This window comes from Pleurodeles waltl, chromosome 4_2, assembly GCF_031143425.1.
Source record: "Pleurodeles waltl isolate 20211129_DDA chromosome 4_2, aPleWal1.hap1.20221129, whole genome shotgun sequence".
Lineage (NCBI taxonomy): Eukaryota > Metazoa > Chordata > Amphibia > Caudata > Salamandridae > Pleurodeles > Pleurodeles waltl.
Window position 1 is genome coordinate 568,448,367 of NC_090443.1, and position 15,587 is coordinate 568,463,953.

The following is a 15,587-nucleotide window of genomic DNA, read 5'->3' on the forward strand; positions in this document are numbered from 1 at the left end:
AGTTCTTGGACATCCAGCTTGCAATACTCCTCATTCAATCTTTGAAACAGCAGATGGCCCTGTCAATATCCTGACCTGAAGTAATGATCAACTGAGTATTGTCAGCATAAGAAATTAGTTCAAAGCCAACCATTGAAGGGCAGTACTCTGACAGTGATCTCATGCAATCTGCTGAGCAGTATTGCATGAGAAATGGTATCAAAAGCTGCAGAAAGATCCAGCAACACCAGCATGCAGGGGTGTCAGCATCCAGTGGCAGCCGGATAGAATCAGTAACTGCAATCAGTGCAGTCTCTGTGCTGTAGTCTGCTCTAATTCCAGATTGAGATGCATCCAAATTTGGATGATCCTCCAAAAATGTCATGAGTAATTTGTTCACATGGCTTTCTAGCATTTTCTGTAACAAAGGGAGAAGGGATATAGGACGATAGTTGGTTAAGTTTCTGGATTCCAGGTTAGGTTTTGTAAGAATAGGAGAGACTAGAGCTGTCTTCCAAACAGATGGTAATTTAGCAGAATCGAGGGAGAAATTGAATAAAGGTAAAATAGCTGGTGCTAAGATTGCTGACATGAAAGTCAAGGCCCCCAAAGACAGACACCCGCGGGTGAGCCAGGTTGGCTTTGGACAGAAGTGCAAGATTAAAATCTATAGTAAGGAATTCAAACCTATAGCAGAGCAGAGAAGAGTCATTGCAAAGTGATGACATTACAATGGAATTGCTCTCCCCCGACCGATTTGAAATTTTTATAAATAGCGTTAATTTTGGCTTTCAAGACATCAGCAAGAGTCGCAAAAGTCTTGAGAAGCAGGAATATCTGATTCAAGCATGAGGGTGAACAAAGTTATTGAGTACTTTGAAAAGTTCCTTAGAGGAATTGCCCATGCCAGCAATTTGGCTTCAGGTAAAATCCCTCCTAGTCTTCCTGATGAGAGAATGCTATTCAGATTAGGCAGATTTAAAGACTGCTTTGTCACTTAGTTTTTTAATGAAGCCAGCGTCTTTCCCATTTTTTTCACCTAGCCTTCAACAAGCTTAGTTCATTGGAGAGCCGTGAGGCCTTGAAGCAGTCTGCTTAAAGGTTTTAAAGGGAAACAATTTGTGAAATGCGATAGTCAAAGCAGAACGATAATTATTTAAGGCATCATTGATGTCAAGGTCTTGGAATACCGCTTCTCAGGAGACAGGCTTGGGAAACTTTTCCAGCAAGATGTTATTCCATACCCTGAAGGTCTTGTTTCCTACTGTGGTCGACGGCTTTGATGTGTCAATAATAGTGATCTGAAATGTAATCAGATAATGGTCTGTCCAAGAGTGGAGAATTCATGAAAAGCAAGTCTAGTGTATGGCCAGCACTATGCATGGGGACTGAGATGCATTGGTGAAGATGTAATGTTTCTAAATCTTCAAAAAGTGAGAGCACCTCTGGTCTAGAGATATCCTCCATGAAAGTTGAAATCTCCTAACAAAAGAGAATTGTTAGGGGAGAGTATATGGGGAGCGATGCATTCAGTCAAGAGATGATTAAAATCTTTCTTAGGTCCTTTGGGGCGGTAGATTAATGCTTCCTTCCAGCAAGAACCTGTTGCCAACTATAACCTAAATTTACACATTTCCACCCAGTCTGTGATAAAAGATTCAACAATTAGGACCTTGACGAAGTTACAAAAAGCAATTGCAACCCCCCTGCCAGGTCTGGAGTCTCTATTCAATCTGACAAGTTGGTAGTTTCCGTGCAAAGCCAAAGAAATGCAGGGAAGAGCAGTTTAATTTAGCTAGGTTTCTGTGAGAAAACAGAGGCCCGGGGATACCGATGTTAAAGGATCCCAGACTTCAGTTGCATGCCTTTGTAGAGACCTACTGTTACAGTATTTTTTTATTTGTTGTTTATTTATTTATTGTACAATTAATAAAAATCACTGCAATCAGCAAAGAAGATAAAAGGAATTATCTTCTAAAAAGTACCATAAATTTCCACAGTAGTTGTTAAAAGCAAGGACAATTATAAGCCAGTGATGCTGTAATGGCATCCCAGTTCGAATTCCATAGTGTATATTGTCATGGGGCCAGAGAGCAGAGAAAGGACCCTCCTGTTCCATACCATCCTTAGTGTCTGCATCATGTCAATTGCTGTTTGTTGTACCTGCTCAAGAGTCCAACTGAGAAGAATACGTCAGATACGCTTAATAATGTGCTCTGCTGGCTTCTCATTTTAAAAGGGGTGTCACAATATGATTTCAGCACAACACTGATGAGAACGGTCATCCTTTTTGGTTGTTTGGCACATGCTTTGAAAGGTGTTCAACTTTTAAAACTAATTTGGCCCAGCATGCCATATGTTGAAGTGTCAGCCCTTTAAGACAAAACAGAATTGCGTGACAGCAGGATCTAATACCATTGATGTTAAAGATATTTTTGAGATACAGTTTCTGCCAAGATAACAGTACAGCACATATACAAAAAATATGTAAGCGGTCCTCCCGGGGATATGCAGAGCCTACATCTCCCGCTGTTTGAGGGTTTAAGCCATTTCGGAGTTGCATCCGAAGAAGGGATTGGGCAGAGTCTGGCGTGGAGCACCTTTATTTTTAAAGACTTTTAAAATAATGTAGCCATATTCGGCTGTGCTGCCAGAACCTTGTAGGAAGGGATAGTCATCCAAGAATGAGATCGTAGTCTGAACTTATCCTTACTTCACAAGAGCAGCTTAATTTGTTTATTTAATAATTGCTTGAAGAGTTTGTGCGGTAAGGTTTTTTACCACAGGCCTCCTACCTGCACATGCTTTGCTGCCAAAACAATGCTCTCTGGCCATGTATTTGCGACATCCGGGAAGTTAATGCCAATTTCTTTCCAATTCAGTGCCTTTAATAAATTTGGTTGCGCCTGTTGTAGCAGAGAATCATATTTGAGGAGAGCCCTATCTTGTACCAATGCTTCCTCTTGTAGCCAAAATTCCAGTCTAATTCGCACTGGCAAAGAACTGCGTGGCAGAGAGTGAGGTGGAAAACTTTGCACTGGGAGATGTTCAGGAAGTTGTCAAACTTGCCAGGGTAAATTTCCAGACCATATGCCAGGGAGGTTAGAAACTGCCTTGATCACCTTAAGGAGTGGACTCCAGGTTGGGCTGTGCAATTTCGTAGACGGGGCTTATATGGATGCAAGTTGGGACACCATCCTCGCTTTCAAGGTGTTTAGGTGCAGGTGATGAGGCGAGCGCGCTGGCAGCCAGACACCAAGGTATTTATGTTACAATAGATAACCAGGGAACTGGTGCTGGGTTGTAGTTATCAAGGGTGTAGCCCACTCCACTAAGGGGAAGTAAATAAAGAGTCATTTGAAGAACTAGGATTCAGCTCGCTCGGAGTTGCCTGTGAGAAACTAGAACTCTAAGGAATCTTAATGGTACAGAATAAAAAGGAAAGCCTGCAAGTTCTACAAGTGAAAGGGAAAAAGGCAACAGGTATGCATCGGGCTAGCTGAATTTGGAAGATTTGTTATCAATTTCAAGCAAGATGTAGCAGAATAACATAAACTAACCTTAGATAATGAAGTTGAAGACTGATAGGGAGGGGTCCTGACTCCTGGTGACATTCATGCTTGTACAGGTGCAGATGAGCTTGCTTTTGGAGCACCAGTGGCGTGCTATCATCCCGCTAAAGTAGGTACAGCTGAGATGAGCGCGAGACCGCCGACCAGCCAGGAAGTGAGCAGGATAATTTACTTAACAGCCCTCTCCGCACAATCAGCTGCTGCTGCGCAGGACCAGAAGGCACTAAGTTTAAATCACCAAAACAGAAACAGAATTCCTCCCACCAAAATAACCCACAAAGTTATAAAATGAGGGTTTTAAAACGTAAAATGCGGGACCTGTGAGAGGCAGCGCATCCACGCTATCATCCAGCTAAAGTAGGTGCAGCTGAGATGAGCTCTAGACCACCAATCAACCAGAAAGTAAGCAGGAAAGATAACAGCTAATAAGAGCAAACTTCCTGACAGTCCTCCCTGCACAATCAGCTGCTGCTGCGGCAGACCAGAGGGCACTAAGTTTAAATTAGCAAATCAGTAACAGAATCCTTCCCACCAAAATCACCCACAAAGGTAAAAATTAGCATCTTAAAAAGAACAATTCAGGACCTCTGAGACCTGTGAGAGTTGTGATTGGGTTGTGACATGAGTGATTGAAATGATATCAGAGAGGTGGACAGAGAATGGCTTTCAGATGTATAAGCACACTAAAGATGGTGTCTCATAAATGAAAGTGAAAAGCTAATACTGCTCCTTTAAATTAGTCACATCTCATGAGCTCTGAATATGCTGTTTTATTCTCTTTAGATTTCATCCAGATGGTGTTGGTGAGTTTCTAGTCAACAAGAGACGAAGGAGTGAAGGTTGGACATGTGAAGTAAGACCTCACTTCCATTACCTCCATTTGATAAACCGCTAGTACTCTGTGCTTTTAAAATTTGGCTGCTGATTCTGGTCCAGTACTACTGCTGAATTGTTCCATGCCTTCACCATAATTTCTGTAAAGAACATCCTAATGCTGCCTAGGAGTCAACACCAAATGAAATGATGCCACTACCCAATGTTCTGGTACCACCCTTCTAGCACAATTGGCCCTGCTTTTCTAGCATGTTATAACTCTGCTGCCATATTTCCTTGTATTTCTTGCCTTCAGGTATTGCACCTGTCTTTTATACATAATTGATGTTTTCCTTGGAAAGGGTTCAGGCATAGGCCTTTACTAAAGCAGTAGCAAAACAGATGCTGGCAACTACTGAGCTACCAACATCCTCTTTTCCTTTTTGCTGCTCCTAAGAAACATCAGTACTTCAGTCTGCACTGCTCCTTTTCAACATCCCTCTGGTGTTTGTTAGTGCCAACAGTACCGATCCAGGCACACTCTTTATCCTGGGTGTAGCCTTTCAGAACCTATTGCCTTGTCCAGCACATAACTATTTTTTATAAACTGATAAGGTGAGGTCCTATCATGTCGAAAGGAATAGAACCCACTTGCAAAACTAGACTTAGAAGCAACCAAACAGATGAAACCATTACATGACTTTACCAGATGGTCATATACTCGTGTGTCTGAATTGCTATACCTCCTTTGTTGAGTGTTCCTTGCCAAATATTAGCTTGATACATTACAAAGAAGACCTCCATGTGTAAGTTTGAGTCATGTGATTTGTTTGTTTTGTTAATTTTCAAAAGAGTGCAACCACTGGTGAGAGTTTATTCATGATGACCTGATATATAAATGCAGAATCTATTTAATATGTTGCCTTTTAGATACAAAATGGTTTTCTATCAAGTTTATTTCTAAGAAGGTATTTCTACAGAGCACTTTAAGGGCCAGATGTATGAAAAGTTTTTGCACTCGCAAACGGTTCGAATTGCAAAAATCGGCCGTTTGCTAGTGCAAAAACGTGGTCTGCGATGCATGAAAGGCATTCGCAGACCAAAAATAAGAAATCGCTAAATTTGCGATTTTTTGCGGTGCGACCTGGTTTTGCAAGTCGCATTTTGCCATTCGGTATTTCCAGTAGGAAATTGCGAGGTGCAAAATGCGATTCGCAAAATCCAAATCGCAAATAGATGCATCAAAAAATCGCAATTTGCGATTTTTCGCAGAATGGCATTTTGCACATGCAAAATGCCACCAAGTGAAACCAGGTGGTAACCAGGTGCAACCTATATAAAGAGGCCCAGAATGCCTCAGACTCTTTTCCACAATGGCTGCACTATACGTCATGGCGAGGAGGATGAGGATCTTGGCAGGTTTGAGGAGAGGGAGGAGGAGACAGGAGCGCATTTTCAGAGTGCGCATTACACTATTTGACCTGGCAGAGGAGGAAATATTTGAGAGGTATAGGTTGAACTCAGCCATGATACTTAATCTGATAGCTGAGCTACAACCCATACTGCAGCGCAGAACACTAAGGACTCACAGCATACCCACCCATGTGCAGGTATTATGCTCCCTACACCTACTCGCCTCAGGGAGCTATCAAGGGGTCATAGCAGCGGCTGGGGGGGTGTCACAGAGTACCCTCTCCAGATTTTTCAATGCATTTATCAACGCCATGCTAAGCAAACTCCAACAGTACATCAGATTCCCCCACTCCCCACAGGAAATACAGCAGACAAAAATAGAGTTTTACCAGATAGCACAGTTCCCCCACGTCCTAGGTGCTATAGATGAAACACATGTGGCAATATGTCCACCATCAGTCACAGAGTATGTGTACCGAAACCATAAATACCAACATTCAATGAACATACAGGTGATATGCAATGCCTCCTATATCATAACTGATCTCGTGGCCAGGTACCCAGGGAGCACACATGATTCTTACATCTTTCGTCACAGCGGCATTCACACAAGACTGCTAGCTGGGGAGTTTGGTGAAGGATATCCACTAGGTAATGTCACTCTGTACACTGGCGCATAGATGACAAACCCATTTCAGATGGCAGAGTTACTCATCACACTTTCTGTCCCTTCCAGGAGACAGTGCCTACGCAGTGCGCACCTACATGATGACGCCCTACCTCAATCCCGCAACACCAGCAGAACGGAGATACAATGCAGCACACAGGGCAACCCGCAACGTTGTGGAGCGCACATTTGGCCTGCTGAAGAGTCGCTTCCGTTGCCTCCACAAAAGTGGAGGGGCACTACAGTACAGTCCAGAAACCACATGTAGAATAGTGGCTACTTGTGCAATCTTGCACAATATAGCTACAACCAGGGGCATACCTATAGAAATCAGTGACAGTGAATCAGATGAGGATGACGATCCCATACCACCTCTACAGCCAGCAGACAGGACCAGTGCAGCAGAGGGAAGGCAAAGGCGTTCCGACATCACACACAACCATTTCAGACATGAGTATGAATGACAAAAATCCACTGACAACTGTACCTGTAGTGATAGAAATGTATTACCTTACGTCAGGTAATGAATGAGTGATAAATGAAGTAAACAGGTGATGGAAAAAACTAAAATTAACAAAAGAACTGAGTCACGCACTATTACGTCATAGTGGCAACACCAGTGTTAATGCAGCAAGAGTCACTTTCTCCTCCCATGCACACCACTCGGGTGCCCAGTTAACTCACTGGCACCCTGAATGTCACCTTCAGTGGCAGTGCTGCGCCTGGCACTGCGCCGTATGGTGTCTGCTGCAGGTACGGCCACACTACTGAGGCTAGAACTGTCCTCAGTGTCCCCCAAGGCTACCTTACTGGGAGTGGCAGATCTCTGTCCCATGACAAGTTCAATCACATTAGTGATGTGCACAAGGCCCTGGACCACGTCCCTGCTGGTGTGTGCAGCATCCACTTGTGCCGCCACAGCACGACGGGCGATGAGTGCTGTGGAGTTCACCATCCTGTTGGAGGACCTGCAGTAGCTTGCAAACATTGTCCTGAATCGGTGTTCATGTCTGCGCCGGCCCACCCTTTCATGGCGCAGCTCCTGGCAGAGGTCACGCACTGCACTAGTAAGGTCCCTAGTGTCCTCAGAAGCCTGCACCTGTCCCTCACGCAGCTGTGTGATGTTGCTGTTCAGTGCGTCCAGTTGCCGATGCAGGCCCATCATGTGTCTATTGTGGACTCTCAGGTTCCGGTCCAAACTAAGTACGCGCTTGTTTTGCAGGCGCTGTTGCTGCAACATAGCAGCCTCAAGGCCCCCGAACAAGGACGTACCCTCACCTGCCTTATGAGGTTGCTGCTGGGACACTGTGGCACTCCTGCGTTGTGCTGGCTGACCCCTGCCCTCCAGTATCTGGCTGCGCCTGTCTGGTGCAGACGGTGTGCTTGGCCCTTCCTGCTGCACATCCGAGTCGCCGCTGAAGTCTGGCAGTGGTAGTGCCCTGGGCCTGCGGCACACAGTGGAGATGTGGAGGCACCCACTGGTGTTGGTGTTAGAGGGCTGCTGGGTGTCCGTCTCCCCCACACAAGGACTGTGTGTGGCTGCTGGGCCTGGCCCACCTGCAACAACAATATGCAGCATGTCAGTTCTGTATGTTACATTATCTGTCTGAAAATGGCAATAAAGGTACAGGTACTGCTCTACATGGTGTTGTGTGTGTTGTGTTACCTTGGGTGTCACTATGCTTCATTACATTGTTATGCTACTGTCTGTACTAGTTTGTGAAACGCAACTCCCATAATGCATTGTTGTGCTGCTTCTAAGATGTGGACTGGACTACTTCACACACTACTTCACATTACATGCTAATTCCTAAGGGGCTTTTGTGCATACACATATTGGGTTCACAAACAACATTGCACTTACCTTGGCTGGTACTCGGTTGACCGGAGGTGTCGATATCTGTGACCCCTGTCACAGCTTCAGGGAGGAGTGTGGATTCCACCAGGTCCTCCAGTGGTGTGGATGGTGGTTCGGTTGGTGGTCTGCCACTTGTGCCCCTGGCCTCCGCAAGTCTCCTTGCCACCCTCTCCTTTGCCCGGGAGTGCAGGTCGTACCACCTTTTCTTAATCTCCCCTGTGGAGCGCTGTGCCACTCCAATGGCGCAGATTTTTCCCTGGATGTCCAGCCATAACCTTCTTTTCTCGCTCTCAGGAACCTGGAGTGAAGATTTCCCAAACAGGCGGTCATGGCTCCTCACAACCTCTTCAGTCAGTACCTCCAGCTCCTGTTCACTAAACTTGAGCTTGCGCTTCCTCTCCTGCTTCTCCTGTGATGTTCCTGGGGTCTCCATCCTGGCTCAGGTGTGGCTGGGCTGCTCTCTCTCAGGATGCTGGTTTGGGTGTGGCACCTGAAACTGCCTGGGATGACTCATTTCCTGCTGGTGATGTCATCGGGCTCCTCCAGGTGTGCATTCTCGAACTTTCTCGCAATTTGCGATTTTTTACCGAATCGCAAAAAAATCGCAAATTGCGAGAATGCAAATTGCAATTCGGTAAATGGGCCTCGCAAACCACAAATAGCGATTTTTAAGAAATCACTAATTCCAAATCGCAAATTTGTTACATGGCCAATTGCGACTCGGAAATAGCGATTTCTTATAAATCGCTATTTGCGATTCGCAGACCCCAGTTTTCATACATATGGCCCTTTGTCCTTCGCAAGACAATAACCAAACTTCTACTCATATTTCAGTGTATGTAGTTCTTGAATGGAAAATTTACAGAGCAGTGCAAATTGAGCATATGTTTGTGATGTCTGAAGCACATAATTGAGTTTATGTGCCATTGGGTACACTTAACATAAAACATACTTGAATACTACATTCTGAACTGGATCATTTCTGAGCTGCAATAGCAAGCTGTATATTTCAAAAGCAAATGATTCCCATACGTACAATGTATTGGTTTCTCCTGAAATTGCTCTGGCGTTGTTTTATGCAGTTATAAAAAACAAGAAAGACATTTCGAAAAAACAATGCATCAAACTCCACTTGAAAGATGGCACAGTTGACTGAGTAAGTCCCCCCTTTCTGAGAGAGACTAACTAGTGGTTAGAGAGCAAATGAGCAGCAAATGAGGAACTGGTCTTTTCAGAAATAAATTTCAGTCCCACTTCTAGATTTATTGAACAGGTTGGTATGCCATACATACGATGTAAAGTGCAGAACCCTTTGGATGGGGCTGTCCTAGATTATAAGATGCAAGTACTACATAAACATGGGTTGTTTGTCTGACCTTTGGAAGGATTTAGTGGAAGATTGATGTTTTTAGTGTTTTCCTAATGAAGCAGATACCGGGTGCTTGGAAAAAGTAGCAGCACTTGTGACAGAATGCAGTTCACAGCTTTCCATTCTCTTTAGATCATATAGTTTACATGAATGGGCTATGGCAACATAAAATGTGCAGATTGTACACTACTTTAGTAAAAATATGAAAGCCTTGCTTACCATGAATAAATATAGGCAGACATTCCCCTCTGCACATGCACCCAAGAGGAAGAGATCACTTTACATGGTAAATCAAGCAATATACTTGTTATTGTGTTCTTTGTAGCGTCAGTGCATGCTGACTAGCTTCATCATTAATGTATAAATTACCAAACACCATCCTGGTAAAGGAGGGTGCAAATCTGATTGTTTTTGGAAGTGTCGAAGATACCACCATTATGCCAGATAGAGAAGCAGCGCCACCAGTGTTGTGAAGTGTGATCCATATGATAAATGTAGCAAAACGGTTAAGCAATTACTACGATCCCATATTATATGGGCAGGAAAAGTCAGTCATATCATATCACTAGAAAAGGTCGAATTATAGTGACGGTCCACTGTCACAGTATTGTTGTTAAAAACAAATATAATTACATCTGTTGAATGAATTGTAACTTGCACTTTAGCAACTGATGTTTCCAATGTTTATGTGTCACAGAAGCTTTTAAATCCCGCACACTTAGTGACCTGAATTTCCAATCCGAAATAAGGTTTTTAATGGTACAAATACTGTTACATCTCACATCCACATTACTGTATGCCAAAGTAATAACGATACCCAAATAAAAGTTTTAGATATTAACTAATTTTATAGTGCTCAATGTGTTGAGCTCATTAAGATGACAAGCTAAACTTGACCTGCAAGGAAAAGTCCTTGTGATCTGTAGGTCACACACAAATGATTGCTTAACTCACTATGCCCTTTGGCTTGTTTATCATAGAATTGGTGGTAATACTAAAGTAATGCCCCACATACAGCGTTATGTAAATTGTTAACTTGGCTAAAGAATTAGAAATGGGTGTAACTGTTTTAATGCAAAAGTATGTCATGTTTATGCCATCTAGCCAAGTGATAGCAGACTCAATAATCAGAACAAATTTAAATATTTTTTAGATCAGATAGTATGGTGATGAGAACCATGACCTAACTGTGAAAATATAAACGATAAGTGTTCAGGATAATTGTGATCATTTTAGCAGGTGTATACTACTGATGACTGCCACCCGTTTTAGTTTCGTGGCATGTGATTCCAACTTAGAAAGTCAACTCCAGTGATCACAGTTTGTACAAAATAGCAGTCTTTTTAGCACCTTTCATCACAACACAGAGAATCGCCAGTCTAATATAAAAAAGTGAAGACTTAGAAGCGAAATTTGTGGAAACTTGAATAGTCCTAATGTGAGCTGGATGTCTGCTAGATGGCAAAAACATGAGGCATCATGTGTTAATTTATGTATCCATTGTTATTTTCTGCTTTAGATTTATTTTTTTCAGAATAATTTCTTCTTGTTCTTGGTAGTTTTGACCAGTTGTCTGTTGTTTTAGATTTGTAACAAATCCTTTACAAGAAGACCCCACTTAAAAGAACATATGATTCTTCATTCACAAGATAAACCATTCAAGTGCACCTACTGTGAAGAGTACTTCCGATCACGCTTTGCAAGACTGAAGCATCAAGAAAAATTACACCTTGGTATGCCCGATTTTGTTTTCCAGGGAATTATTTGAAATGTGAGAGTGTCATTTTCAGTTTTCACATTGATATTTTGGTTTGATAAAATGCATGGTGCTGTTTCACTGAAATGTTGAGCTAAATACCAAGTGATAATTGTGACTGATAATATAAGTAATTCTCCCCAAGACATGTGGGCTATTTAATCATGCATCCCAGTACGGAATTGTGTGTTAAGCCGCCCAATACACACAATTTGTCAATATCCAGTAACTCCCTAGTAGTGGGTTGGAAATGGAACTTTAATAGATGGACTGAAAATAATATACTGGTAAAGCAATGACCAGAGGGAATTATTTTACGCAAGTGGGAAATTGGAATATGGAAACTTCAAACTGTAAGTGTAAGCAGGATTAAAAATGTCCGGAAGCAGAAGAGGAGCTTCACATGCAGTACTAAGTGACCATATGGAAAGTAAGAGTTTAGAAGGAAATAAAGATTGTTAAAAAATTACACTAAAAGAACAAAGGTTACATGGGACAAACAAAGGGAAGGTTATCAAGGAATTATCTTTTCAGAGAGAGCCATCCACTATTGTGTATGCCTTGGATATTGTTCAAAGTTTTTGACAGACCCTCACACACCTACCCAGGTGTCATGCTTCATCATAGGTTTGTCACATCTTCCCGACAGTATATTGTGGAGCGGATGGGCTCATCAGGGCACTTCGGAGGTCTCAGTGAGCTCACTGACGATGAGGTGTGGGATCTGATAAAAAAAATAAAAATCCCTAATAGTGAAGCCCTTCTGCTGCCCTTTATTCTGGGAAATTCAATGTGGGATGTGAAAAACGAAATAACAGGACTGACTCCCATCGTGTAGACCTGTTTCTGCTTTCCATTATGGCCCAACCAGGATCCGTGTCCTTCCTCTGGACTGAGATCCCTCAGTGCTACAAACTCTCATCCAGAATCCTCCAGGTTCAAACAATCAAAAATTGTATTGTCATTGTGGTATTCCCTGTAGAGATAACACTTAAGAAAAAGGTATGCTACCTGTAAAATACGAGACAGCATACACAAAACACAGGTAGAAGGCATCAGGAATACCATTGTAATTCCTAAAATGCAACAACTACTGTTAGGTATCAAGGAAGGCAGGAGATGATAGCACAGCACAGCAATTCTTTGTAGCACTCATGAAGGTAGAAAAAGCACTGCAAAGAAATGGTGTGGAGGAAATGACACAGTCATAGTGGAATAATTTGTAATAAACGTGCAGTATATCATTCACTTCATGGCGCATCTCATGCACACATAGGTATGCTTACATCTTAAGTGGGTAATTTATTCCTTATGGATGCGGGGCCTTTTCATGACCTGCGGTCACACATTGTGAAGTAATTAGTATAGTGATATCCAACATTAGTTAACTAGGAGCTAGCAATTGGTCAAATAATCAGAAAGGTCTGAAAATACTCCTCCCGTTGTCAAGGTCACTGACTGCGAGCTGAAGGCGTACAGAAAATGTGTTCATTTCATCAAATATGAAGAACGGGGAAATTTGAAAGAAGAGAGATAACAATGTCTCAGACCAGCTAAAACTGCAGTGCAACAGTAGTGAGGAAGCAGTGCAGTAGTAATTCTCAGAGACCATTGCTACTGTGAAATGCTGGATCCCGGCAGTACACGTGTTCCTGGCCATGGGATATCAACCTTAAAGGTATTGACAAGGTTAAGAAACTTCAGAGAACCCTAAAACTTGAGATGCCAGTTTATGAAACCCCCCGATCCTACGTAATGTGGAATCTAATTTGAGAGCATTGTCACATGAACAGGAAATGGAAAGCAAGACAACTCATGTACGATTCAAAAGGAATGATTTTATGTGTTGCCTTCCTGAACCCAGGGTATTTTGTTTCGTATTACATTTATACAGGTGCGCACATGTCGGCAAATCCAATGAAAAATAAAAATGAGAACACAAATTAAAGGAAAAACAAACCTTTAAGCACTATATTATGAATAAATGTGCGTGCCACTGCTCCCGTAGAGCCAGGTATTTGGCTTATTGCAGGCACAAGTATATTATAGTATTCCCACCATCTCCCCAGCTCTTGCGGTGCATGTCGGGACACCTTCTTCCTGTGTATTTAGAGTCCTCCAGTGTGGTCCACCAGTCCCTCATTGCTCTCCACTCAGCTTGCAAGGAAGCGTGGTCCGATTTCCAGTGGCATGCAATCTCCTTCTGCAAGTTCTCCCGTAGGGCTATCCAATCCCTCAAGGGTCCCTAGTAGAGTGAGAAGCCAGGGCATTTTTTATCATTCAGTTTCATCGTGTGGGTCCTGAAATGATACACCTACCTCTGCTCCTTCCTATGTAGGACTTCTTACATAGACAAGCTTCCAGAATAATTGGTGAAATGCTCTAGAGCCACACATTTGATCTTGTTCTCTTTGTGTCGATTGGGCATAAAAAGAGATGTCATGCATGTGGTACTTCATTTATACCTTACCTTGCTTTGGTGCTCAGAAATGCGAATCCTAAAATTCTTACAGGTTATTCCTGTATAGTGGCGCTCACAAGGATATAATATCCTGTAGATAAATTTAGCAGGAGTTGCAGTTGGTATTTTTCCTAAGTTCCCATGGCCTTTTCATCCCTAGATCTGCACTTTTTGTGGCCTGTGTATAAGGGCAAATGAAGCATCTTCTGCGAAGGGTGATGTCCCGTAACAGGTGGAAGACCCCAAAGAGGGGATCTTATGTATTATGGAAGGTTTTTGTTATTATTAAGAGGCTCTGTGTGTACCACCAAACGTCTTATATTCTGATCTCTTTAAAAAAAAAAAAAAAAAAGTTGAGTTAGAATTTTTCAATTTTTATCAGATTTGTAGGGCTTGATTACTAAGGATTTGCTTAAGAATTTGAAATCTGTTCCCATTGATTTCTGACTTTTTTTGGGGACTCTCAAACTACGCAAGGAGTACCACTGGAAATCTTTCACAGATTTCCATGAGTACTCCAATCGGGCAACATTTACTCATGCAGATTTTCTAACAAGTAGAACATCTGCTTTGGTAAGCCAGACAGAAATGTGCATTTGAACATTCACCTACTTTTTCTTTACTGGAAGAATATTGTCCTTATAAATAAACCCTTGTTACAGACCAGTGACATTTGAGTGTGCGCCCTACCCATGCTTAAGATGGAAATGAACTGGAATATAAAAGGGGTATGGCCTATAAAACAGCAAGGCTAGACCAGTCAAACTACACAAGAGAAACAAGAGCCATCACTGTGATTAACTTGAAAAAAGTTATTATTTACAATGAGAAGGCAAAACCAATTACCTCTCCCTAGCATTAATACATAACAATTATAACTGAATAACATTTATCGCACACAGAAGAACAAATACAAAAGGGAGCAATTACCTAATTCAAAAAAATTTTTTGGCACTGCACACACATTACTTACATCAAATACATATGACAATAATACCAATTCAAGAACAAAAAATGACACAAAAAATCAACTTATAATTCAGGTTCTGCGCCAACTTAAAAGAGAGAGAACTCGGAGCCTAACTCATTCGCAAAATTTTAAGGCTCCTCCTTAAAGAGCAGAAAGGCGCAGAGGCACTAATTGTAAAATCTTTGTGGTAGTTCAAACAGGAATGATGTGCATTACAAGACAATGCTTTGAATTCTCCCTCAAGGCCTAATCTCCTTTAATAGTGCTCACTGCTGCTCCCTATTGTCGACGCGTTTCAAACCCACTGGATTCAAGGGTTCTCTTCAGGACACAGAATACCAAAACACAACTGTTAACAAAAAAACAGAATTCACTCGATTGAAAACACCAATTCAAAACATAACTTGCTAAAATATCACCAGTAACATGTGAATTCCATTTACCATGAATCCAACACCGAAACCACAGTGAAAAAATGAACAGTGATGAAATAAATTACAGCCAAGGAGCGTTAAGGCATCGTTTTAAACCTAGCTGGATGAAAACTAAGCACAAACAGATGGCACTTGCCATAAATCAAACAACTAAACCCATAATAATCCAGCCTGGAAAGCAAAAGAACAACCATTTCAAAATGCATTCCTTCTGCTTATAAACATGTAACCTCAATCTACTTTACCGAGTAGAGAAAGAACCATTCCTCGACTTGCTGCACTGAAGTATAAATCC

General features: G+C 42.2%; 1 protein-coding gene across 1 annotated transcript in view; it reads left to right on the forward strand.

Moving 5' to 3' along the window:
* The window catches only part of ZBTB41 (zinc finger and BTB domain containing 41), a 160,227-nt gene that overhangs the window by 35,717 nt on the left and 108,923 nt on the right, over window positions 1-15,587 (forward strand). The window contains exons 4-5 of the mRNA XM_069232127.1: window positions 4,335-4,404; window positions 11,257-11,404. Of these exons, the coding sequence (XP_069088228.1) occupies window positions 4,335-4,404; window positions 11,257-11,404 (218 nt within the window). The remainder of the gene's footprint in view (window positions 1-4,334; window positions 4,405-11,256; window positions 11,405-15,587) is intronic.